At 36.7% G+C, this 25,753-nt stretch overlaps 1 protein-coding gene and 1 long non-coding RNA gene across 26 annotated transcripts in view; one reads left to right on the top strand and one right to left on the bottom strand.

The window, feature by feature from the left end:
- The window catches only part of LOC145717654 (uncharacterized), an 18,169-nt gene extending 16,120 nt beyond the window's left edge, over nt 1-2,049 (top strand). For 5 of the 6 annotated variants that reach the window (XR_014141018.1, XR_014141015.1, XR_014141014.1 and 2 more), the window contains 2 exons: nt 32-98; nt 553-2,049. This is a non-coding gene — a long non-coding RNA (uncharacterized LOC145717654). The remainder of the gene's footprint in view (nt 1-31; nt 99-552) is intronic. The other variant, XR_014141013.1, reaches the window with a different exon arrangement.
- The window catches only part of LOC102748329 (uncharacterized), a 51,924-nt gene continuing 27,622 nt past the window's right edge, over nt 1,452-25,753 (bottom strand). For 10 of the 20 annotated variants that reach the window (XM_031026091.2, XM_081807532.1, XM_081807527.1 and 7 more), the window contains 4 exons: nt 22,052-22,136; nt 20,272-20,398; nt 19,168-19,266; nt 1,452-13,250 (listed from right to left, as the gene is read on the bottom strand). In XM_031026091.2, the coding sequence (XP_030881951.1) occupies nt 11,896-13,250; nt 19,168-19,266; nt 20,272-20,398; nt 22,052-22,060 (1,590 nt within the window). In that variant the 5' untranslated portion in view covers nt 22,061-22,136 and the 3' untranslated portion in view covers nt 1,452-11,895. The other 10 variants (XM_081807530.1, XM_081807534.1, XM_081807535.1 and 7 more) reach the window with 9 other exon arrangements.

The following is a 25,753-nucleotide window of genomic DNA, read 5'->3' as shown; positions in this document are numbered from 1 at the left end:
TTGCTTCCCTTGCCTTTGGTGATGTTTCTAGGAAGAAGTTGCAGAAGCAAGCATCTTAAGACAGTAATGAGGACAGTTCCTTCAAAAAAGGTCTTTAGGTAAGCAAAAGCCGTATTATGTTCTATGGAAACATGTTTGGATTTTATTCTAAGAGTAAACTTTTATTAAAATTGTTAAAGGGGGATTCCTAAACTTTGATTTATATCAGAATCATCTAGTGAGGTTTTTAAAAGTTTAGATGCCCAATAACTCCTGTAGGTTTGACTCACTTGGTCTGGGGTGGTACCTAAATAGCAGGATTGGTAAGAAGTTCCCCAGATGATTCTGATCCACACCTAAATTTCAGATCACCACAATCTTACATAATCTCTTATAGTTCTCCAAGCTCATATTGTTCTGATTTCAAGCTACCTAGCTATATTGTAAAGTTCCTTAAGTCATTTACTTCTGCTAAGAATTGTTTTCATTTTGTTTCCTATTTTTAAGATAGAAATTGTACATTTTGCTGGCTACTGGAAAATAATCTTTATTTGCTTTTTTGTTTTCTTTCAGGCTTATTCTCCAGGTATAAGACCAAAAAGTTACCTCCATAAAGGAACACTTATGAAATCAGTTTATTCTAATGGGAGATAAGAGAAAAAAGTAAAACTCTTGGTCTTAAAGGTCTATTTTGAGAAATGAATAGCAGAGCAAAAGTGAGTTTGAGGGTCAACAGGGAACTGAAGGAAGATATTTTGTCAAATGAAAACTATCTATAGAAAAAATGTCAACACGTAGAAAACATCCATTTACTACTCTGAATTAAAGAATTCACAATAGCAGTAAATCTTATGAATATAAGGAATGTGGGGAAACTTTTAGTTGTGGCTCAGATTTTGCTCAACATGAAGATTCATTCCAGTGAGAAATGTTATGATTATAGGGGCACCTGGGTGGCTCAGTCGGTTAAGCGGCTGCCTTCGGCTCAGGTCATGATCCTGAAGTCCTGGGATCAAGCCCCGCGTTGGGCTCCCTGCTCAGCGGGGAGTCTGCTTCTCCCTCTCCCTCTGCCTGCCTCTCTGCCTACTTGTGCTCTCTGTCAAATAAATAAATAAAATCTTTAAAAAAAAAAAAGTTATGATTATAAAGAACATGGACATACCTTTAACAGTGTCTATCATCTTACCCTTGGGCTGCCTGAGTGGCTCAGTCAGTTAAATATCTGACTCTTGATTTTGGCTGAGGTCATGATCTCAGGGTTGTGAGATCCAGCCCTGTGTTAGGCTCCACATTGGGCATGGAGCCCCCTTAAGATTCTCTCTCTCCCTCTGCCCCTCCCTCACCTCTAAAAAATAAATTAATTAATAAGTACATTAATTAATTTAGGGAATTTATACTTCAGAGCAAAAATATTTAGTAGGAACAGAAAGGACAAGACAAAATCAGCAAGGATATAGAAAAACTGAACACCATTAACAGGATATAATCAATTTTTATGGAACACTCCACCAAGAACAGAATATACACATTCTTTTCATGTGCTTGTGGACCATATGCCAAGATATACCAATTAACAAACCTTAAAAGAATTGGAATAATACAGAATGTGCTCTGTGACTGCAATGGAATCAAACTAGAAATCAACAGCAGAAAAGTAACAAACAGGAATATCTCAAAGTATTTGGGCACTATACCTGTTTCTAAGTAATCAATGGGTTTTAAAAGGAAGTCTCAAGGGAAATTAAAAAAAAAAACACATTGAACTGATGAAAATACAACATATCAAAATTTGTGGAATTCAGCTAAAGCAGTGCTGACAGGGAAATATATAACACTAAATGCTGGCATTAAAAAAGAGAAGTTTCGGGGCGCCTGGGTGGCTCAGTCGTTAAGTGTCTGCCTTCGGCTCAGGTCATGATCCCAGGGTCCTGGGATCGAGCCCCGCATCGGGCTCCCTGCTCAGCGGGAGGCCTGCTTCTCCCTCTCTCAATCCCCCTGCTTGTGTTCCCTCTCTCGCTGTGTCTCTCTCTGTCAAATAAATAAATCTTAAAAAAAAAAAAAAAAAGAGAAGCTTCAATAATCTAAGAACCCATCTTAAGAAACTAGAAAAATAAGAGCAAAATAAAACCAGAGCAAGCAGAAGGAATCAAATGATATAGATAGGAGCAAAAACCAATGAAACTGGACAAAAACAATGGAAATCAATGAAACAAAAAGCTGATTTTTTGAAAAGATCAATAAAATGAACTAATTTTTAGCAAGATTGACAAAAAAAGGAGACACAAATTACTAATAAAGGAATGAAACAAGGGATAGCACCTAGGCATCCTGCAGACTCAAAGACATAAATATAAGAAAAACAACTCTACACAAATGAATCTGATTAAGTAGACCAATTTAATGAAAAAACAAACTACCACTACTCATTATGAAATAGATAATTTGAAGAGCCCTATTAAGAACTGAATTTATAATTTAATAATAATAATAATTTAAAATCTTCCAAAAATGAAATCTCCAGGCTCAGATGGTTTCACTGAAGAATTCTACAAACTCTTAGATTTCCATGTGATCAGCAGTTGAACTACCAGACATTTAAAGAAGAATTAACTCCAATTATACACAATCTCTTCTAGAAACAGTAGGGTCACTTATGAACCAGAGTAGTAATGTTAACAAAAGCCAGTGTTCATTCTATGAAGCCAGCATTAACTTTATACCAAAACTGGACAATCAAAAAAATAAAACTACAGATCAGTAAGCCTCATGAATATGGTTGTAAAACTCCCTAGCAAAATACTAACAGGTAGAATTAATTGCAGCATATAAAGAATTATATTCACCATGCCAAGTAGGTTTATTCTATGCATACAAAACTGTTGAAAATCAATGTGATATTAACCGACTAAAAAAGAAAATTACTTGATTGTATCACTTGATGTTGAAAACATATTTGGCAAACTTCATAACTCATTCATAATAAAAAAAAAAACCAACTCTGAGAAATAGGAATAAATGGGGAACTTCCTCAACTTGGTAAAGAATATTTACAAGTCTACAGTTAATATCGTACTTAAGGATGAATGAGTGAATACTTTAAGACTGGGAATAAGGCAAGGATATCCAGTCTTACCACTGCTACTTAGCATAATATTGGAAATTCTAGTCAGGACAATAAGGTAGAATAGGGATTAAAATACATACAGCTCAGAAAGGAGTACCTAAAACTGTTCCCTTTTGCAGATAACATGATGGTTTATACAGAAAAATCTCGGGGCGCCTGGGTGGCTCAGTTGGTTAAGCGACTGCCTTCGGCTCAGGTCATGATCCTGGAGTCCCAGGACCGAGTCCCGCATCGGGCTCCCTGCTCGGCGGGGAGTCTGCTTCTCCCTCTGACCCTCCTCCCTCTCATGCTCTCTGTCTCTCATTCTCTGTCTCAAATAAATAAATAAAATCTTTAAAAAAAAAGAAAAATCCCAAGTAACATATGAACACCTAGAAACAAGTGGTTTTAGCAGGGTCACAAGATACTGGATCAACACACAAAAATCTATTGTATTTTTATTTACTAGCAATGAACACATGGAAACAAATTAAAAATACAATATCATATACAACTGCTTCGAGAATTAAATACTTAGGTGCAAATCAAAACAGGTACGGCACTTGTGTGCAGGAAAATACATGACACTAATGAAAGGAATCAAAGATCTAAATAAAGGGAGAGATACTCCTTGTTCATAGATTGGAAGTTCAACATAGTACAAACGTCAGTTCTTCCCAAACTAATATACAGAATTAAACACAATTCCTATCAAAATATCAGCAAGACTTTTTATAAAACATTCTAAAATTTATTTGGAGAGGAATGCCTCTACCCAATTTTAAGGTTAACTACATAGCTAATAATGAACTGTATGATAGTGGCAAGGACTGGATATATAAGTCAATGGAACAGAACAGAGGATAAAGAAATAGCCCCACACAAGTTTGGCTGACAGGTTTTTGACAAAAATGCAAAAGCAATACAATGGAAGATGGATAGTCTTTTCAACAAATGGTGGAGTAATTGGATATATATAGGCAAAATAATCTCTACCTGAATCACATCATGTCCAAAATTTAACTCATAAGAATAGTAGATTTAAATGTAAACTGTAAAAGTATAAAATTTTTAGAAGATAACATGAGAAGATATTTTTGACCTAATTCTTGGTAGTGGCATGACATCACACATGACACCAAAAACATGATGAAAAAGAAAAAATGAATATATTGGATATCATTAATATTTAAAATGTTTGCTCTGTTAAGACACCATTAAATGAATGAAAAGCTATAGACTGGGAGAGAATATCTGCATACCAACCAGAAATCCAACAAATCCAGATAATTCAACAAATGACTCATATCTAGAATACATAAATCACCCTAAACTCAACAGTAAAAAAAAACAACAAAAAAATATATTTAGCAAATGGGCAAAAGGCATGAAGAGATACTTCAGCAGAGGATTCGCGGATGACAAATAAGTACACGAAATAATACTCAGTATCACTAGCCATTATTAAAAAAGCAAAATTAAGACCATGGTGAGAAATTACTACATGCATTATTAGAAAAGCTAAACTTGCGGCACCTGGGTAGCTCAGTTGGTTAAGCATCTGCCTTCAGCTCAGGTCATGATCTCAGGGTCCTGGGATTGAGCCCCAGGGTGGGTTCCTTGCTCAGCAGGGAGTCTGCTTCTCCTTCCTCCTCTGCCCCTCCCCACCACTCATGTGCTCTCTCTCTCCCTCTCTGTCTCAAATAAATAAATAAAATCTTTAAAAAATAATAAAATAAATATAAAGGACATTAAAACAGCAACAATAGGGACGCCTGGGTGGCTCAGTCGGTTAAGCGTCTGCCTTCGGCTCAGGTCATGATCCCAGGGTCCTGGGATCGAGCCCCGCATCGGGCTCCCTGCTCAGTGGGAAGCCTGCTTCTCCCTCTCCCACTCCCCCTGCTTGTGTTCCCTCTCTGTCTCTGTCAAATAAATAAAATCTAAAAAAAAAAGGGAACAATAATTATAATAGCATGGTATTCTATGCCATTTTCCTGTCTCTGTACATACTAGATTTACATATAGTAAGTATATATTTATAAATATGTATTATACATAATACACATATATAGGTATTTCAGAAGCAGGCAACTGGAAACAATGATGAGGGAAGAAATTGTCCAATAAATAATAGAACATAAAAAATTGAAGTTTTCAAGCCTCAGTTGATTACTCCCCTTGACAAGGCACGATGATATAAAATTACATACCAAACAGAAATCTATCAGCAAATTAATAATAATATATTATATAAAGTTAATGCTTGAATACTATGATGTAAAGCTACATGATAAGGGAATAAGAAAGGGAAGAATACAAGGCTAAGCAATCACATGTTCATAACAAAATGAGGAATACTCATGACATTACATTCCTCATTTCTATAACTGGTCACATGATCATGGTTCTTTACCTGGTGGAGTGACATAAACTTCATGCTTCAAGGGTCTGGGTCATCAGTAGTCCTGACTGGAAAGGGTTGTTGTTTGCCACTGATCTTAATCACAGGGCCATAGTAATACTAATAGACACCCTAAGGGATCTTCTGTATTCCACACATACTCTTCCTTACCTCCACTGTGGAGGAGTAGCCCAATTTCTCCTTAATAGTCAGGATTAATGGCCCCAGCCAACACTGTAACTCTATTCTTTGCCTGTTGAATCAGAGGTATGAGGAAGCCAAAGTGGCTGGGTGGCAGTATTAACTTTCAGTTCACTGGAATTATTGTTGTGCCTCCTGATGGAAACAGTCCGCCTTCTGGATCTAAGACCTCCAGGCCAGCAGGGCATCAAGTCATGGGAACAGGAAGCAAAAATTTTGCTAGTGGGTCAACGGGGGTAATAGTGAGTGGTATTATTCCCATTTCCACCTGTAAAGGAAAACCCACAGTTTTCCCCTACTATGTGTTTCTTCCCTTTTTGTCTCCTTTACTACTCATACAGAACACTCACTTTTGACACTTCTGATCACCAAATGTGTGGGCCTTTTCCCCAAGTAATTCTCCACACCACCTGGATGTATTACAATTTAACGCAATTCTAACACTATCTGCCTGGAGACAGTATCATACCACAGGCTAAAGGTTCAGTCCCATAATACTGCTCCCCTCTTTAGATGCCAACTGCAAGTAGTAGGTGTCCAAGTTACCCACAACTTCTGTCCGATTTGGCTACAAATTGAATGTTCCTATGACCTTCTCCTCCATTTCAATTAATTTGCTAGAGTAACTCATGGAACTCAGGGAAACACATTTACCAGTTTATTAAAGGGTATGATAAGGGATACAGATGAAAAGCCAGATGAAGAGATACATAGGGTAAAGTCTTAGAGTACCCCAAGCACAAGAACTTCCATTCCCATGGAATTAGGGTGCATCACACTTTTGGTGGGGATATGTTTGCAACCTAAAAGCCCTCTGAACCCTATAGCTTGGGGATTTTTATGGAGGCTTCATCATTTAGGCACAATGGATCATTAACCCCATTTCCAGCCCTCCCCACTTCGCAAGAGAAGGGAAAAGGGCTGGGCTGAAAATTCCAAGCATCTAATCATGGTTTGGTCTTTTCAGGGGCCAGTCCTCAACTGGAAGCCATCCAGTAGCCCACCCAGAGTTGCCTCATGAGAACAAAAGGCACTTCTATCACCCAGGAAATCACAAACGTTTCAAGAGCCCTGTGTCAGCAACCAGGTCCAAGACCAAGTATTAGAACAAGAGATGCTCCTAGTGTTATTACTTGGGAAATTACAAGTTTTAGAAGCTCTGTGCCAGGAACCAGGAGCAAAGACCAATATATGTATTTTCTATTATCTCACACCACTCCTTGACCCCCATATCCCTGAATCTTGGATATTGGAGAAACAACCATATATCAGATGCTGATTCAGGGCATATACAGACTTCCAGAGAATGCTGCCTCAGCCTGCAACGTTTTGATACCCAGCTGGTGCTATAACTGAGTCTTCAAAGTGTCATTCCATCATTTTACCAGGCCAACTGCTTCAGGATGATGGGAAACATATGACCAGTGAATTTCATCAGCATGGACCCACTATTGCACTTACTTTGCTGTGAAGTCAGTTCCCTGATCAGAAGTAATGCTGTGAGGAATACCATGACAGTGGATACGGCATTCTGTAAGTCCATGGATGGTAGTTTTATCAGCTTTGCATGTAGGGAAAGTAAATCCACATCCAGAGTTTCTATTCTAGTAAGATTAAGATGCTGCCTCTTCCATGATGGTCTAATGTAACCAACCTGCTTCCAGGTAGCTGGCTCAACACTCCAGGGAATGGTGCTATACTGGGGAGTTCAGTGTTTGTTTCTGTTGCTGGCAGATTGAGCACTCAGCAATGGCCATAGCCAGGTCAGCCTTGGTGAGTGGAAGTCCATGTTGCTGATCACAGGCATAATCTTCATCCCTGCCAAAATGACCATTTTGTTCACAAGCCCATTGGACAATGACAGGGGTGGCTGGGGGAAAAAGTCGTTAGCCACAGAACAGGCCATTCCATCTACTTGATTATTAAAATCCTTTGCTGAGGTCTCCCATTTATATGGGACATGGGTATCTTCAATTTTTTTGCCCTGATTCAGAGAGGTCTATCCACCTATCTCTTCCCCAGATTTCACTGCCCAAATTTCCAATCATCTTCCTTCCACTATAATGCCAAACACTGTATCCATTTCCACACTTGTTCCCCGGATTTGTCTGTATAAGTTAGAAAACTCAAGTAGTTCTTTTTGACTGTAGCACCCCTTCCTCATGGGTCACACTCTGCACTGCACTTTTAGGAGCCTGCTAGGACTTGAGTCTAGTGATAGGTCTGCAAACAAAAGGGGGTGGTTGTGGGGGCTTCTATTGCCTTGCATGGCCACTGCCTCAACGGAGGTCATTACAGTTTCTTTAGGCAATGCATAGTTAATTCCGTAAGATGGGAATATAAAGGCTGATGCCACTGTGGGTGGGGATGCCACTGCCACGAGGAGTGGAAAGGCCACTTCTGCTGATGAGGCTGCTTCCACTGGTAAGGAAGACTCAGAATTTAGGAGCTCAATGGCCCAGCTACATCAGAGCCTTCCCACTTGTCCCCATGCCATCTTACAGGATCCCATTCTTTCCCAATCAATGCCCTCACTTTATTATTTTTTTTTTTAAGATTTTATTTATTTGACAGAGAGAGACACAGCGAGAGAGGGAACACAAGCAGGGGGAGTGGGAGAGGGAGAAGCAGGCCTCCCGCGGAGCTCGATCCCAGGACCCTGGGATCATGAGCTGAGCCGAAGGCAGACACTTAACGCCTGAGCCACCCAGGCGCCCCATCAATGCACTCACTTTAATAGCATTTTAACACCAATTAACTATTCAGCTAAAAATTTTCCAAATACCTGTTTCAAAAATTCCATTGTTAAGTCATTTCTCTCTTCTTACATTTTATTATAATCAGCCAGAAGGAGCCAAGCCACACCTTCAATTTCATTACTCACAAGTTCTACTTCCCACAAAACATTACACGGAACATAATTTCACCAAGTTCTTTTCACTTTATAAAAACAACTGCCTTTCCTCCAGTTTCCAATAACATGTTTCTCACTTCCATCCGAGACCTCATCAGTACTGCCTTTAACATCCGTATTTCTACCAACATTCTGTCAATAATATATTCTCTAAGATTGAAGTTTTCTTTCAGCTCTTTCTTTTCTGAGCATCATCAAAATCACCATTAATGTCCTTATTTTTTGCATGCACCTAAAAACTCTCCCAGCCCTTACCTATTATTCAATTCCAAAGCCACTTCCACATTTTTAGGTATTTGTTACATTAACACCCCACTTCTGGTACCAATTTTTGTCTTACTCATTTTGGGCTGCTATAATACAGTACAATAGACTGGGTGGTTTATAAACAAATTTCTCACACTCCTTGAGGCTGCAAGTCTGACATCAGTGTGCCAGCACGGTCAGTTTCTGGCAAGAACCCTCTTCCAAAATAAAGACTGCCATTTTCTTGTGTCCTCCCATGACAGAAAAGTCTAAGAGAGCTCTCTGGGATCCTTTTGATAAGGGGACTAATCTCAATCAGGAGGGATCCATCATCATCACTTAATTACCTCCAAAAGGCTCCACTTCCTGTCATCACATTAGGGGTTAGGATGTCAACACATGAATTTTGAGGGGATACATTCAGTCCATTTCAAGGCCCAAATGGTTTCACTGGAAAATTCTACCAAACATTTAAATAATAGTGATTCTACACTACCTCTTCCAGAAACTGAAAGGAGGCAATACTTCGAAACCCATTTTACGAGGCCTCCGTCACCATGTTAGCAAAATGAGGCAAAGACAGTTGAATAAAAGAAAACTACAGGCCAGTAATCCTCATGAACACTGATGCAAAAATCCTCAAAACAAAAAAAACCTCAACAAAATATTAGCACATCATAGCAGTCACAGCAAATCCAGCAATATATTTATGCACTACATATATGTGAAGTATGCACTACAAACAAATGGAGTTTATTCCAGTGATGTAAGGCTTGGTCAATATTTGGAAATTCATTGAAGATAATCCATCGTAACAGAGGAAAAGAGAAAAATCACATTTTACTCATTATATCAACTGGTGCATATTTCAAGTAGAATTTCAAGGATATATAAAGGGTTCCATGGCAGTGTTTCCAGATAGCAAAGTGTTTTCAAAGTTATGATTGGGCCTGAGAGGGAAAAAAAAATCAAATATATGGTACTGTCCTCCAAATGTAGTCTCAGAATAAGGATGAACGTTATTATCCTTTCTGTGATACAACAGGGCTTCTAAGAATTTCAGTCATTTTTCCACAGCAGCCTCATAGGGAGCCCAATACAGAGAAAAAAGCCTGTTGATCTTTTGTCTGAGTGAACCCTAATAAAATTCGTTGAAAATACAGTTTTTAAGACAAGTGTACTACTTGCAGCATTGCAAGCTTGAACTTAATGGGACAGACGTAGTACAGGGTGAAAGGGCCTTGGGATCCCAAAACATCTACGAGCTAAAAACAGTCTGAGAAAACTACTCAGCTGCAAACACAGGTTACCTGTGTTTCATGAGAGGGGCGGGAAGCATGACTCAGGGTAGAACCAAGACCTCAGTATTCAAACATGCTACTTGGGAGCAGAAAGACACTGAAATTGGGTTCTGTATTATGTAATAATGCAACCCACTGAGTATCACAGCAGAGAAATGTTGGGAGAAACAGATTATATTACATTCTTTTAAAAAAACTAAATCTTCAAAACCTCATGTGTATTTTACACTTACCACCATTTTAATTCGAACTAGCCACAATTCAAGTGCTCAATTTTGAGTGCTCAACATACTGCTGGCAACTATCTTATTAGACAATGAAGGTCTATTCCATTAATTTCCATATTTGGTTGTAGTAATTGCTTTTTAAACTCATTCTTTAAACATATGAAGTACTGTGGGACAGGCATGATAACAGAGGTAGCAATAGGTGAACTAGATAAAATCTGGACCCTCGATTTTTATTTCCCAAATATGGTATAGCATATTTAATATCCCAATGTGCAGAGCTTTGACAACATCCACAAATTTTGATATGTAGTCATTTAAAAAAAATCATTTACTTCAATTGGGTTATAATTCCATAGCTAATTTTACCTTTAAAATAATATTACGGGAAAACTGAAATACATAAAAGTAGAGAAAATAGCAAAAACAAAATAAACAAAAACCATGTACCCAAGACTCATCTTACCATTACTTTGTATCCATCCTTATTTTCCTTTTGCATGAGCATTTTTAAAAAGTTCCAGACATCATTATCATCTTGTGTATAAACTTACCTTTTTACATAACCACGATGCTATTATCACACCTAACAAAAACATAATTTTTAAATATTATCTAATACTGTCAATACTCCCATTTCCCTAATTGTCATAAAAATGTCCTTTTTACATGTTTGTTCAACTTGTGAATCTAATTCATTGCATTTGATTGGTATGCATTTCTTCAGACTCTCTTAATATCTGAGAGTTCCGCCTCCCCTTTTTCAGTGCCATTTTATTGTTTGAGAACCCAGGTTATTCCTCTTGTAGAATTACCCACATTTTAGATTAGTTTAACTGCTTCTTGTGTCATGTTCTTCTGTTCCCTAAATTTTCTCTAAAGTGGAAGTTAGATCTTGATGCTTAGATTCAGGTTCAATATTTTTGGGCAAGATGCATAAGCCTTATTGTAACACATTAGGGGGCACAAGGTGTTTTTTCCTATTTTTCATGAGATTAAAATCGATCAGTGGGTACCTACACTGGTCTTAACCTTTACTGAGAATTGTGCCTAGATCCATTATTTCATTGTGTGCTGCAAAACTCTAACAAAAGAACTTTAACTCATCAACTTCTAGTTGCCCTAAAATACAGTTCAATAGGAAATGCAGGCTAAATGACTTTCCTTTCAATTATCATTTTTGGAATGAGTAGTGTCCTAGCAACCTCCGTATGTATATTATACAGATGGGAAGAAGATGGGAAGATAGAGGTGATATAATAAGATCAAAAGCTCTTCTATATTTACTCCTTTAAGAGTTTCTTTCTAGAACAAGTTTCCTGAAGTTTAACATGGTTTTTAATGCTGAGGAAAGGCTTCTATAAATTCATGAAATTAATATATCCTTTCCTTCAAATAAAACCTCTTATTTAGCTTAGCTGTAAGCATGAAGCAAAAGGGATTCCTATATTCAAAAACTTCCCCTAGAATTTATCTTTTAATGCCCCTTAACACAAAATTCACAGTGGAAGGCTTTCCTATAATTATTTAGTTACATTATGAATTCGCTGATGGTAGGTAAGATGGGAATGTTGTCTAAATGCTTTTTTACATTCCTTACATTTGTACGGTTTTTCACCAGAATGAATTCTCTGATGTTGAATAAGGGATGAATGAAGTCTAAAGGCCTTTCCACATTCCTTACAGTCATAGGGTTTCTCACCAGTATGAATACTCTGATGTTGAGTAAGTTGTGATAGCAGTCTAAAAGTCTTCTCACATTCCTTACATTTATAAGGTTTCTCACCAAAATGAATACTCTGATGTTGAGTAAGTTGTGAGAACAGTCTAAAGGTCTTCCCACATTCCTTACAATCATAGGGTTTCTCTCCAATATGAATACCCTGATGTGAAATAAGTTCTGAGTAACGACGGAAGAACTTTTGACATTCCTTACATTCATAAGGTTTCTCACCAGTATGAATTCTCTGATGGAGGGTCAGATGATAACCACGACTAAAGGTCTTCCCACATTCTTTACAATCATAGGGTTTCTCACCAGTATGGATTCTCTGATGGAGAGTGAGTTGTTGTCTCACTCTGAAGGCCTTTCCACATTCCTTACATTCATAGGGTTTTTCACCAGTATGAAGTTTGTGATGTACTCTGAGGCCTGTACTACACAAAAAAGCCTGCCCACAGTCCTTACATTCATAGCACTTCTCAGCAATATTAAGTCTCTGATGTCGTGTAAGGTGTGCATACTGTCTAAAGGTCTTCCCACATTCCTTACATTCATAGGGTTTCTCACCAGTATGAATCCTTTGATGGAGATTAAGTTGTCCTCGCACTCTAAAGGCCTTCCCACATTCCTTACATTCATAGGGCTTCTCACCAATATGAGTTCTCTGATGTACTCGAAGATCTGCACCACATGTAAAGATCTTTCCACATTTTTTACATTCGAGGAGTTTGTCAGAAGTATGAATTCTCTGATGTCGACTAAGGTGGGCACACTGTCTAAAGGCTTTTCCACATTCTTTACATTCATAGGGTTTTTCACCAGTGTGAATTCTCTGATGGAAAGTAAGTTGTTGGCGCACTCTAAAGGCCTTCCCACAGTCCCCACATTCGTAGGGTTTCTCTCTATTATGAATTCTCTGATACAGAGTAAGAGATGTGAGTTTTCTGTAACTGGGCATTTTTTTCACTTGCCTGAAATATCCCTCTTGAGGACCTTCTTGTCCCTCAAACTTTTTATATTTATAATCTTTTCTGATAAAGGAGTCTTCAAGGCCACAACTTCTAATTCTTCTCATTATCTCCCACTGAGATAAATTCATTTCATAAATATCCTTTTCTTGAAATAACTTTTTAGTGTCATATCTGGATTCTAAATCTGAAAGAAAACAAGATAAATACATGCTATCTTCTTATTCTAGAAAAAGTAAACCAGCAAATAAAAACTTTATAATAGAAAAAAAACGATAGAAAATAAAGCTCAGTTGAAGTAAATGAGCTAAAAATCTCTAAAGTAATCATGTATTTGGGTGCAGATCAAAGTCTGAGAATCTTCATTTAAATTTTTAAATGATTACTCCTTTTAATCAGAATAATGTACAAACATCTTACCATGAATAACATGGCTTTTGTTTACCATATCATCTCAAGTCATTGTCCCCTTTGTTCCCTATATTCCTATCCCACTAACCTCCCTTCAGCTCCTAGAATATGTAATAATCTTTCCATTTCTTAGCACTTTTCACTGGCTATTAAATCTCCCAGAACTGCCAACTTGCATTCTCTACATAGTTGGGTTCCTTTCATCCTTTAGGTACCATGTTAAAAATCAGACCCATGCTGACTTCATCTAATTTATATCCTTTACTTTCTATCCAAGTAATCTGTTCCTTGTTTCTTAACACTTTTTCAATATTGTTGTTACATACATATTCATAAATTTTCCTATTTTTTTTTAAAGATTTTATTTATTTATTTTAGAGACAGAGCACAGGAGGGGGGAGCGGGAGAGGGAGAAGCAGACTCCCCGCTGAGCAGGGAGCCTGATGCGGGACTCGATCCCGGGACTCCAGGATCATGACCTGAGCCGAAGGCAGTCGCTTAACCAACTGAGCCACCCAGGCACCCTCCTATTTTTTTATTCTCTTTATTTTCTTACCTTAAACTTTCCCAAGGGCAGAAACAATTCATTTATCACTGAATAACAAACCCATGGCATATAGTAACTATTAATTATTAAATTCTCATAATTAGTTAACATTTTTTGCATATGTTCCCTTGCTGCTAATCTTATACCTTATTACACTGATTAAATATTTTTTATTACTTCCTATACAGATGGGAAACAAAAGCACATCTAAGCTATCTCAAATATATAAATGAAAAATGGTGATTTCTTTACAAGTGATTATCTTTCCTATTGTCTACTTTCACTTAGGTATCTCCACTACAGCTCATTTTCTACTTTGCATAGTCATGAGTAAACTCTGTTTGCACAAGGTAGTGAGAGGTTCTACTTAGTATCTTTATTTCAGTTTATATAACTACACACATCTATGTTACAAATACTCAACCTGTTGTTCCTTCATACCCTTCTCTATATTCTCCCAAAAGTCCTCAAAGCCAATGCCATTTAGGTTCTACCTAGGGAGTATTTTAGTGATTTTTCAGGCATAATAATGAGTTTATATCATAGTAACAAGCTAATAAAATTCTGAGCAAAGAGATTTTTCTCAAATGTATATTTTCTCAAAATTTTTACAATAAGAGTTCACTACTTTTCAAAAAGAAAATGGTATTTTTAAGAACCTGTAATACAGGAACATTATTTTTAATATGCCCAAACTGGAAAGAATCCAAATGTTCATCAGAATTACTATGCAAATTAAAACATATTGTCACAACACAATACTGTATAGCAATGAAAATGAGTAATCTACAAGTACATGCAACAGCACAGATCAATCTCACAAACATAATGATGAGTAAACAAAGACAAACATGAAAGAATATATACTGTATAGTTCCATTTTTATGAAGTGTGAAAATGGTAAAAAGCTGTTAAAAGTCAGGATAGTGATTGGGGCGCCTGCGTGGCTCAGTCGTTAAGCTTCTGCCTTCGGCTCAGGTCATGATCCCAGGGTCCTGGGATCGAGCCCCGCATCAGGCTCCCTGCTCGGCGGGAAGCCTGCTTCTCCCTCTCCCACTACTTGTGTTCCCTCTCTCGCTGTCTCTCTGTCAAATAAATAAATAAAATCTTAAAGAAAAAAAAAAAGTCAGGATAGTGGTTAATTTTGGTGGGGAGGAAAGACTGGAAGGAATTAGGAGGGATCTTCTAATATCCTAGCAAACCTCTATTTCTGTGCTAGTCAGATGGGTGTGATTACTTTGTGAAAATTCAGTAAGCTGTTTGCTTATGATTTCAGGTTTTTTGGTATGTATTTATGTTTCAATAAGTTTGTTTAGAAAAGGATATACTGGGGCGCTTGGGTGGCTTAGTCGGTTAAGCGTCTGACTCTTGATTTCAGCTTAGGTCATGATCTCAGGGTTGTGAGCTCAAGCCCTGTGTCAGGCTCTGCACTGAACATGGAGCTTGCTTAAGATTCTCTCTCTCCCTCTGCCCTTCCCCACCCCAACCACATGCACATGCTCTCTCTCTTAAAAAAAAAAAAAAAGGATATGTTAAAAACATTAAAAGGCAATAATGATTTAAACAGTGTATATAAAATATGAGCAGAGACAGGTAAATGAGTATTTCCTTTTCCCCTTAGTTCCCTCTTTCCTCCCGCTTTCCCTTTCTCTCTCTTCCCCTTTCTCTCTGTTTCCATTTCCCTACCTAAGAAAGCAATAAAAAACTTTGGCTACTTTGTAAGGATCTTCAGGAAAAAGTCAATTTAAGGCTTAACACAAATAAGATGGAAATGATATATTAAATGACCAGTAATTAGCCAAATAATAATGACAGCAAATAAGTAGGCAGCCATAAAGGTAGGACAAAGGTTATAAGATGGTAATTTCAAAGGATTTACTTGTAAATTAAAAAGTAAAGACCAGTAATGTAAAAGGAAAGTCATTAAAAAAAACATAAAAAAGGAAAAGTCATGGTCAAAATAAAAATAAAGCTGAAACATCTGCAAGAAAAATGAGAAAGTGTTGACAGCATAAATGCCCATACAAATTGATGTAAGAAACATTAAACAATGAAAACAGTAATAAAGGAGATGAGCAGAAAATGAGCAAAACAAATATAAATATACACAAAAATAAGATAAAATGTCCATATTCACCCTCTCTCTCTCACACACACACACACACACACACACACAAAACCCACAAAGTAGAACAAGTTATAAAATTCATCCTATAGGGGACCCAGGCTGGCTCAGTTGGTGAAGCATGTGACTCTTGATCTCGGGGTTTTAAGTTTGAGCCCCAAATTGGGTAGAGAGATTACTTAAAAATAAAATCTTTAAAAAATAAAAAAACTCATCCTATAAAACGTAGAGGTTTCCATTCAAAAACAAAACATTCCCAATGTGGATATAATGAACCTGACACTCTCATATATGCCCCTGCCACTTAAAAGATATGCCAGATTAAGACCTTGCATTTTGAATATTCTCACCTAGGAGACTACAGCATGAACACTGAGCTGTAATCTTATGATCCGTATAAACAAAAAGTCAGCCATATTTGTTCCCAAATTTGTTTATGCCAATTCTTATCACTGCAAGCAACTAAGACAATCATTTCTATAAAAACAACATTGAATACTTCAGGTTCTTGTTCTACTTTAAACTGAAACTAGAAATAATAGCCTTCCCATTATATTTGTGATCTAATCAAGAAGGAATTGGCTGGACCTACAATGAAACAAAAGGCCAAACTAAGTATCAAAAGATTGGCCTATGGTAAGAAATGTTAATGTTACAACTTTTAAGATATATGTAAAATATGTAACCATTTAAAATTAATAAACCAAACACTAGTTTGGATTCTACTGAATCAAGAACTTTAGTAAAAAATGCTAATGTGCAAGCAAAATATTAGCCCCTCTTAGATCAATATAAAAGGAGAAATGTTATTTCCATTTGCAGGGTATCAGCTTTCATTAAAAAGAAAATGAGAATATTACCTGGTCACAAAATTAATTCGTTTCCTAAGGTATGATGTCTTTAATCACCTTTTTTCTTTTGTTGATACAAGATGATATGGGATACATATTTATGACAGAGGCAGTTTTAGTCACATTAACACCAGGGTTAATGTATTAAGAAATCTGTAAATATTAAAACCCTATGACCACAGAGTTGTATTTCTGAGAATCAATACTGACTACATACTGAATAATCCGTAATGAATTCCAATAAAATGCTAAATAATCCTCACACTCTGCTGATAATCTTACTCTTTATTTCAACAAGAAATCAGAAGCATTTGAAAGAAAAATATGTATTCTCCCCTTCCCATTATTCAACCAACCTGTGTCCATATCCTTGTCATATGCATGGGTTTTCTTCCTAAATTGGCTCCGACTCCTTCCCATCTACTGAAGGCCATTCCTTACAAAATTATCCCATCTCTCTACTCCATCAATTTTCCTCTCTTTGAAATCATTCCCATCAACATATAAATATGTTCTAATACCTCACATTTTAAAGGCATTTCCTGTATCCCATGTGTCTGCTTTTATGGCACAATTTCTCCAAGACTTGTATATACTTATTTTCACCACTGTCTCACCTCTCATTTTCTTATCCTTTTATCTCCCAATAACTTTAAAATAAAACTTTACTACAGAGTATCTCTAATACACAAAAGTAGAACAGTATAATGAATATCCATGCGTCTATGACCCAGCCTCAACCACCACCAACCCGTGCCCAATCCAGGCCTATGCACACCCCAATCCACTTTCCTCACATTATTTGAAGCAAACCCCATATACTAATTTTTTCTACTTAAAGGACTTATCTCTAATCATAATACCATTATTCAAACCTTTAAAAAAATGAACAGTAATTCTTTAAGATTATAAAAAATAAGTGTTTATACTTCTAATCTCAAACATAAAATTTTAAACAATTTAAAAACAGTAAATTGATCCCCCCAAAAAGTCCATAGAGTACAACTGGCTGACAGGTCTTTTATATGTCTTTTAATCTAAAGGTTTTCTTGCTTTCTTTTGATTTCCCTTGTAATTTATTTGTTGAAGAAACTGTTTTTTGACCCTATAGCGTTGCCCATTTCTTAATTTTGCTGACTATAATCCCAAGGTGCAGTAGAACATATGTTCCTCTTTCTTCTTCCCATAAATTGGTAGTTGGCTTTAGAAACTTCATCAGACTTAGGACCAATTTTATTGGCAAAGTTACTTCAGAGGTGATACTGTATCCTTTCATTAGAAGAAATACGTCTGATTTTCTCTATTTCTGTGATGTTGTTAGTTTAATGTTTAATTTGATGTTTAATGCCCAGATCCAGTTGTTCATTATGGGTTCCAAAATGGTAATATTCTAATTCTGTCATCTTTCATTTATTCACTGAATACTTTTATTAAGAAAAACATCCCTCTATCTAATATTGGTACAGTTCTTATAAAAAATACTTCTTATAAAGAATACTTCTTTTCCTTTATATTTCCCAAATAAGTTAAATCTCTAGTAGTTTCTAATGGTGAACAATTTGCTATTAGTATCACTAAGAATTTATGGAATTAAGCATATTTTATGTGTTACAATACATTGCAGTTATGTGTATAGTCAAATGATTCCATCTTTGACTAGCTGGAGCTTCCTACAACTAGTTCCTCTTCTCTGATCACCTTATCTAAAGTTACTCCATTCATCCATCATAATTCTCCATATTCTTACCCTACTTACATTTCTTCATAACTTAATCATTTCACGATATTTGTTAATCCATTTGCTTATTTGTGTATTGTATGACTTCCTTACTACAATGTAAACTTCATGAAAAGAGAACAATGGAGAAATATATATATATAAAAGATGAACCAGAAATGAATTAGATCCAAAATACAGGTAAAATGGTTGCCATTATGAAGTTTCCCCCCACTGAAATGACAGGGAGATAGAGGAGTGAAGAAACAAGTGGTAAGTGGAAGTATAGATGAAATTTCTTTGCTGGCTCATGCTGAGATCTAAGTTTTCTTCCCAGGTTTCAGGTTTTCTCTTCATTATCAACATCTATGGGGTGTGTTACCTTCCCAACCAGCAGGCTATGCCTGCAGACACAGATAACCACACATCTCTGCCTGATTAGCACTTACTCACCTAGGCTCCTTCTTCTTCTCTCATCCCTCACAACCATCCAGGGTTCTTTCCCTTGCTCTAGTAGGGTAATCACATCTGGCTTAGAAATGGAACATCCTGCTTGAAAAAACATAATGGTACATAATAAAGAAAGAATTAACTTGATAGAGCCTTCAGAACAAAGAGGAGTAATGGGATTGAAAAACATTCATATTAGTGTTACTTCAGGATCACAAAGAATAAAAAGAACAGAGGAGTAGGAACATTGTCTTATTTTAATTTAAACTCACAGAGAGTCTCTTTCTTGAGAGGAAGTAATGATTTTGGGTTTTGTTTTGGGTTTTTTTTTTTTTTTTTTTGAGGAAGTAATGATTTGAGAACACTGGTTTCAAATCCTGCCTCTACCACCTGGGTTGCTATGGCCTCAGTTTTCTCAGCAGTAAAAAGGAGGTATTATATCTATCCATTGGACTGCTGTGAGGTTTGATTTTATAAATGTTAAGTGCTTGGATGAGTGCTTAGTACATAGTAAACACTATATACATACTTATTAGATACTTTTATTAGGTATTTTGCTATTTTGCTAAAAGAAAAATAGTTTCTAACCAGGATATACATCCAATATTAAATGCAAAATTCATGTATTTTAAACTTTTAATCATAAATCAATTAAAAGGTAGTATGTCTGCTGCGGTAAATTCAATGTGTCGACTTGAGTTTTAACAAACTGTTGATTCAACCCAGCAACATATACGTTGTATAAGCTTTTAAAATAGATATGTGGAGCTAGACACCTCTATAGTCTTCCTACTCACATTGCAAGTAAACTAACAGATAATACGCCATGTATAGCAATAAGAAACCAGATTTCTTTAACAATGGTTTTGCTGTGAGTGTCTAAGAATTTATATCTAGCTGTCATTAAAGAGGAGCAATTACAGAAAAGGTACAGAAAGACATAAAGGTCACTGGATTATGGGGGAAGCTAAAGGTGCTACTTAATTGCTTAATAGCTATAAGGTGCCTATTCCCAACTACAAAGCAGATATTCAGCTAATTTCTAGAAAGACAGCCATGAAATTCAGCCCTGTGAATTTCTAAATTATATGACACAGATAAGCTTACCCACTGACACCAAGTTGCTATAGTTCTCTAATATCACATCTCTGTATAAATTCCTCTGATATGAGTTCAGGCATTCCCACTCTTCCTGAGAAAAGTCTACAGCCACATCTCTGAACATCACCAAATGCTGAAATGACAAACCCATGTATTATTTCTAAAATTATTTATTTCTCTTCAAGGGCCAATATTTAAGCTTTGCATGCCACATATGATCTGTTTCATATCCTTCCCTTTTCCCTTCCTTTTTAAAACAATTCTTTCAAAACATAATTAACTCAAAGGCTGGAAAAAACAGGCCAAGGGACGAATCTGGCTCACAAGCTGTAGTTTGCCAACCACTGCTAAAGAAAAAACTTCCTGTGTACCATGGAATACCTAATTTTACTTATTTCTAGGTATGTTCACATAATCAGAATTTCACAATTAACTGAAATAGTGTTCATAAGAACACTGCTCGCAAAGGGCCTAAGTGGGCCCATAAAAAAATTCTCAATAAATGTGCTTTATTCTAACCTCTTTTCCTTTAAGGATTAGGAAAAAAAAAAAAAAACTGATGGATTTCTTTTACTCCAAATGAACCATAAAATCTCTGTTTTTAAAAAGTAGTTTATATAAAATTAAAGAATTTCTTCCAGACCTGACTTCATCACTATATCATTAGCATTTTTCTTTATTATAACAAATACTTTACTGAATATTTTTAATTTACTAAAAAATAGTCCATTTGTGTTAGACTTAGGAATGATTACATTTAGGTATTTCTATATTTTTAAATATATTAAGTTACATTTAGAATTCAGGTTACACAAAATCTCTGAAGCTGCAATGTCCAATATGCTGGCTTAGACACGTGATGACTGAGCACTTAAATTGTGGCTAGTCCAAATTTAGGTGTGCTGTAATTCAAAAATACATACCAGATATAAAAAACTTTAGAAAGAAAAAAAAAGTAAAACATCTCAATAATTTCTATATTGATTACACTTTGAAACGATAACATTTTGGGTATATATATATGTGCTATATTGAGTTAAATAAAACATTAAAACTAACTGCATGTGGGCGCCTGGGTGGCTCAGTTGGTTAAGCGACTGCCTTCGGCTCAGGTCATGATCCCGGAGTCCTGGGATCGAGTCCCACATCAGGCTCCCAGCTCGGCGGAGAGCCTGCTTCACCCTCTGACCCTGTCCCCTCTCATGCTGTTTCTCTCTCTCTCTCAAATAAATAAATAAATAAAATCTTTAAAAAAAAAGAAAAAAAACTAACTGCATGTGTTATTTTTTACTTTTTTAATGTTACTACGAAAAAGTTCAAGATTATGTAAGTGCCTTGCATATTATTCTATACTTTTTATGAGACTTACATGCTGCCTACTGCCTTTAAGAAGGCACTAATTCTATATTTTAAATATGCAACTTCTAGAAAATTTTTAATTACATAGGTAGCTCACATTATAATTCTTTTAGACGGTGTTGCTCTAAGAGCCTCAGATCAAACAATTCCCTCTAGGGACTTTACTTCTGTTTTATCTCTGCTCTAGACAAAGACTGAACACACAGTCAATACACTGAGTAATTTGGTCAATAGACACATGGACATGGGTAGAAAAGAGTGAGGTACATGGGGGCCTGGGCTGCCTGGTTCCATCCCTTACTAGAATGGGAAAGACTGGGGAGAAGCTGTCGGATGGGGTTCTGTTAGGAAGTTTCAGGATATCTAACGAGAGTTGTCATATAACCTGAAAAAAATTACAGCCCTTCAAACAGAAACACCAACTTACATGAGCCATGATTTTAGATTGTAAAAACTGGTCAGTTTTCCTCAAAGGTCATTTGCTGGAGAAGTAGAGTCCACAGAAGCTAGAGCTGGGGGAAGAAGATAAAGCCATAAGAACGAAATTGCCTCAGAACTCCCAAATTTTAAAATGTCACACTACTTCTCCCTTCCTACACTCCTCCCCCCTCCAACACACAGACAGTGAGAGGTAGGAGGTAGTTTAGAAAAAATATATGTCCTCCTCAAAACCACAGGAAAATCAGTTGCACAAGGACAGACACAGAGCAGAGACTTGCATGGAAGCTCATGTCCAGACACTTTAGCAGGAGGGTTTCCAGTGAGTCCCCTACCCCAGCGAGGCTGAGTTGGACCTGAGCATGGGCTGCCCAGGCCTGTCATGAGCAGATCCATCTCCCTCCATTCCCACTTTCCCAGCTGAGAAATGGTTGTTACATCATCTGACCCAGAACTTCTTTCTAAGACTCAGGAATGTGGCTGGCCTCCCTAAACCTGAAAACAGAAAATACTATGGATAAGAATTTCCCAAACTTTGCTAGATACTGGAATTGCCTGCAGATCTTTAAAATATACTGATACCTGGCTCCCATCCCCCAAACATTTTTATTTCATTAGTACAGAGTGTGACCTGAGAATCACGATTTTAAATCCCCCTCAGATTTTATAAAATTTCTGACAGGTCATCATAAGGGGCAACAAAGTTTGGTAATTAAACTTTGTGTACATCAGAATCACCTGGAGGGCTTATTAAAAGTTTGCAGGGCCTCACTCTTAGAGTTTGGCATTTCGTAGAGGTTTGGAGTTGGGCTTGAGAATTTGCAGTTCTAAAAAGTTCCCAAGTGATACTTGATGTTGCTGGTCCAAATGACACAATTTGAGAACTACCTGCATAGACCACGCTAGCAGCCTTTATCATGGAAAAACTATACTTGCACACTGGGATCCCTTCTTGGGGGAAGGGTGAACTACCACCCTCAGAGCTCACCAGTCACCATTTGCCTGTTCAGAATCATCAGTACTGCCTGCACAATCTCAGTTATCAACCCATCTCTCTTGGTACTCAGGCTGGAAGAAGTGAATTCGTGAAACCTGAGCATGACTAACTCTCTAGAAAGTAGAAATAACTCATTAGTTAAAACTCACTACTAACTGGGTGCCTGGGTGGCTCAGTTGGTTAAGCGACTGCCTTCGGCTCGGGTCATGATCCTGGAGTCCTGGGATCGAGTCCTGCATCGGGGTCCCTGCTCGGCAGGGAGTCTGCTTCTCCCTCTCCCGCTCCCCCTTCTTGTGCTCTTTCTCTCTCTCACTCTTTCTCTCAAATAAATAAATAAAATCTTTAAAAAAACAAAACAAAACTCACTAGTAACCAAGGAAATGCATATTAAAGGAACTGGATTGACAGATTTGAAAAACTGATAATACTTCTTATTACTAAGGTTGTACAGAAATGGACACTCATGGTATGTTGTAGAAAGAATGAAAAAATGTTGGAAGGTGTTTATAATGGGACAAAAAAAGCTAGAAAGAACCTAAATATCCTTTAGCAGGTTAAGTAAATTATCGTGTATTCACACAATGGCACTAAAAACCCACTAAAAATGGGGGTGTCTGGCTGGCTCAGTTGGAAGAGCATGTGACTCTTAATCTCAAGGTCATGAGTTCAAGCCCCACACTGAATGTAGAGGTTACTAAAAAAATAACTTTTTAGGGCGCCTGGGTGGCTCAGTTGGTTAAGCGACTGCTTTCGGCTCAGGTCATGATCCTGGAGTCCCTGGATCGAGTCCCGCATCAGGCTCCCTGCTCGGCAGGCAGGGAGCCTGCTTCTCCCTCTGACCCTCCCCCCTCTCATGTGCTCTCTCTCTCTCATTCTCTCTGTCTCAAATAAATAAATAAAATCTTTAAAAAAATTAAAAAATAACTTTTTAATTAAAAAAACACTAAAAATGACGGTAAAATTCTTAATTGATGTCTTGGAAAGATGGTCACTACAGATTGCTGGGAGAAGGTAGGTTAGTAAATAGTTTTGTACTGTGATTGTATGTTTGACAGGAAAACTACGTACATACACATACATGTATATGCAGGTTTATGAAACAGTCTGTGAATGGAGTTAGAATAAAATTTTATTGCATTACCTTGATGATGATATCCCAGGTGATCTTTATCTTGTTCTCTAAAAGTTTATATCACTTATACCTGGACATAAATTTAAAAAAGCTCTGCAAGGGAATACTGTATTACAAAAAGCCCCGAAAGTTCCATCCTTGCTATCCTTTCCCTAGCTTCCAAATCTAGAGATCCACCTCTCTTAGCTATTTCTTTTGGTATTTAAACTCCATACATTTAGCATGCTGATATTACTACTTCTGAATTTTTAGTTTTAGTCATTCTTTGCTGAGGTTAAAATAATTTTGTTTTTTGTAAGCTTAGTTTTCTAGGAAATTATCATTAATTCATTTCTCAAACTCTCACCCAAATAAAGGATCAGGAGGATGAATGAAGCTTTTGGCATAAAATAGCACAGTGGTCTATTTCATACTGTAAGAATCCTTCGGAAATTCAGCCAAACACTTCAGAGTATCACCTGTAACCCACCTGGTAAAAATCAATGCCATATTCCTTAGTGTTCCTCTCTCTGAAATCCTACATGACCATGAAGTGAAAAGTAAGGTAAGTAATATCACACAGAAAGCCTGTCAAAGGAATTGCTCAGGCAGTTTGAATATTACTGCCCAAAAGCTGATTTCTTAAATGATTTATAAAACATCCATAAAATACTGAATACTAAAGTAATTATGAATTGCTAAGTTCTAGAAAACAGTTAAGGAATAGAAAGTATTCAAGATACACTGAAAGAAAAAAAAATCAGTTTATAAAACAATATATAATATAATTAGTTGTTTTAAATCATTAATGTGAAATGGACATCAGTAGATGGGGGGAAAATCTCCATATTTCAATTCTGACATTTTAAAATTAATTTTAAATTATAATTAAGTCTCCCAATTTAAATGCCATTTCTATCGTAAGAATTATAATTACTTGGAAGATTTCTCAAACAAGAAGGGGACTGCTGGGATTTTGCCTTTCTCCATACATCCATGATTATAAAATCCATGAGGATACTGAATGTCTCTTTTAAACTAATAACTAGAGGTCTTGATTTCTTTTAAATTTTCAATTAGGGTTATCCCATTATTCAGAAATAAAACCACATACAAAAATACATATACTTGTAGAAATATTTTGGGAAAATATGCTACAAATATTAATAGTGATTATTTTTGGATGTTGAGACAATGGATAATTTTAATTTCTTCTCTTTTAGGTCCCTTAGTTACTTATTATTTCACAAGCCTGCATTAACTCCATCAGAAATATTGTTTTAAAAAGCCATTCCCATTAAAAAGAATTTTTTAATGAGTTGGGAGAATGGGGTACCTTGTAGTCATTAAGAAAATTGTGATTAAATAGGCCTACATAAGTGGTAACAACCAGGAAATCAATGTGACTGAAAAAATAATTCCTACCAATTCTTGAATATTGTATCTCATCAAACCTGAGATCCTTCTGTGAAGGATCACAGTGCTTTTCCAAAGTGATTACGAGACAGAAAAAGAAATGCTTATTTCAGAGCAGCTGCTCAATAACTTGAGCTTAACCCTCCTGGGCTCCAGTGAATACACCA

The sequence above is a fragment of the Leptonychotes weddellii genome, chromosome 16, assembly GCF_054177405.1.
Source record: "Leptonychotes weddellii isolate Sample4059 chromosome 16, ASM5417740v2, whole genome shotgun sequence".
NCBI lineage: Eukaryota > Metazoa > Chordata > Mammalia > Carnivora > Phocidae > Leptonychotes > Leptonychotes weddellii.
The sequence above is the reverse complement of the archived record's forward strand: the minus strand, read 5'-3'. Positions and strand labels throughout refer to the sequence as shown.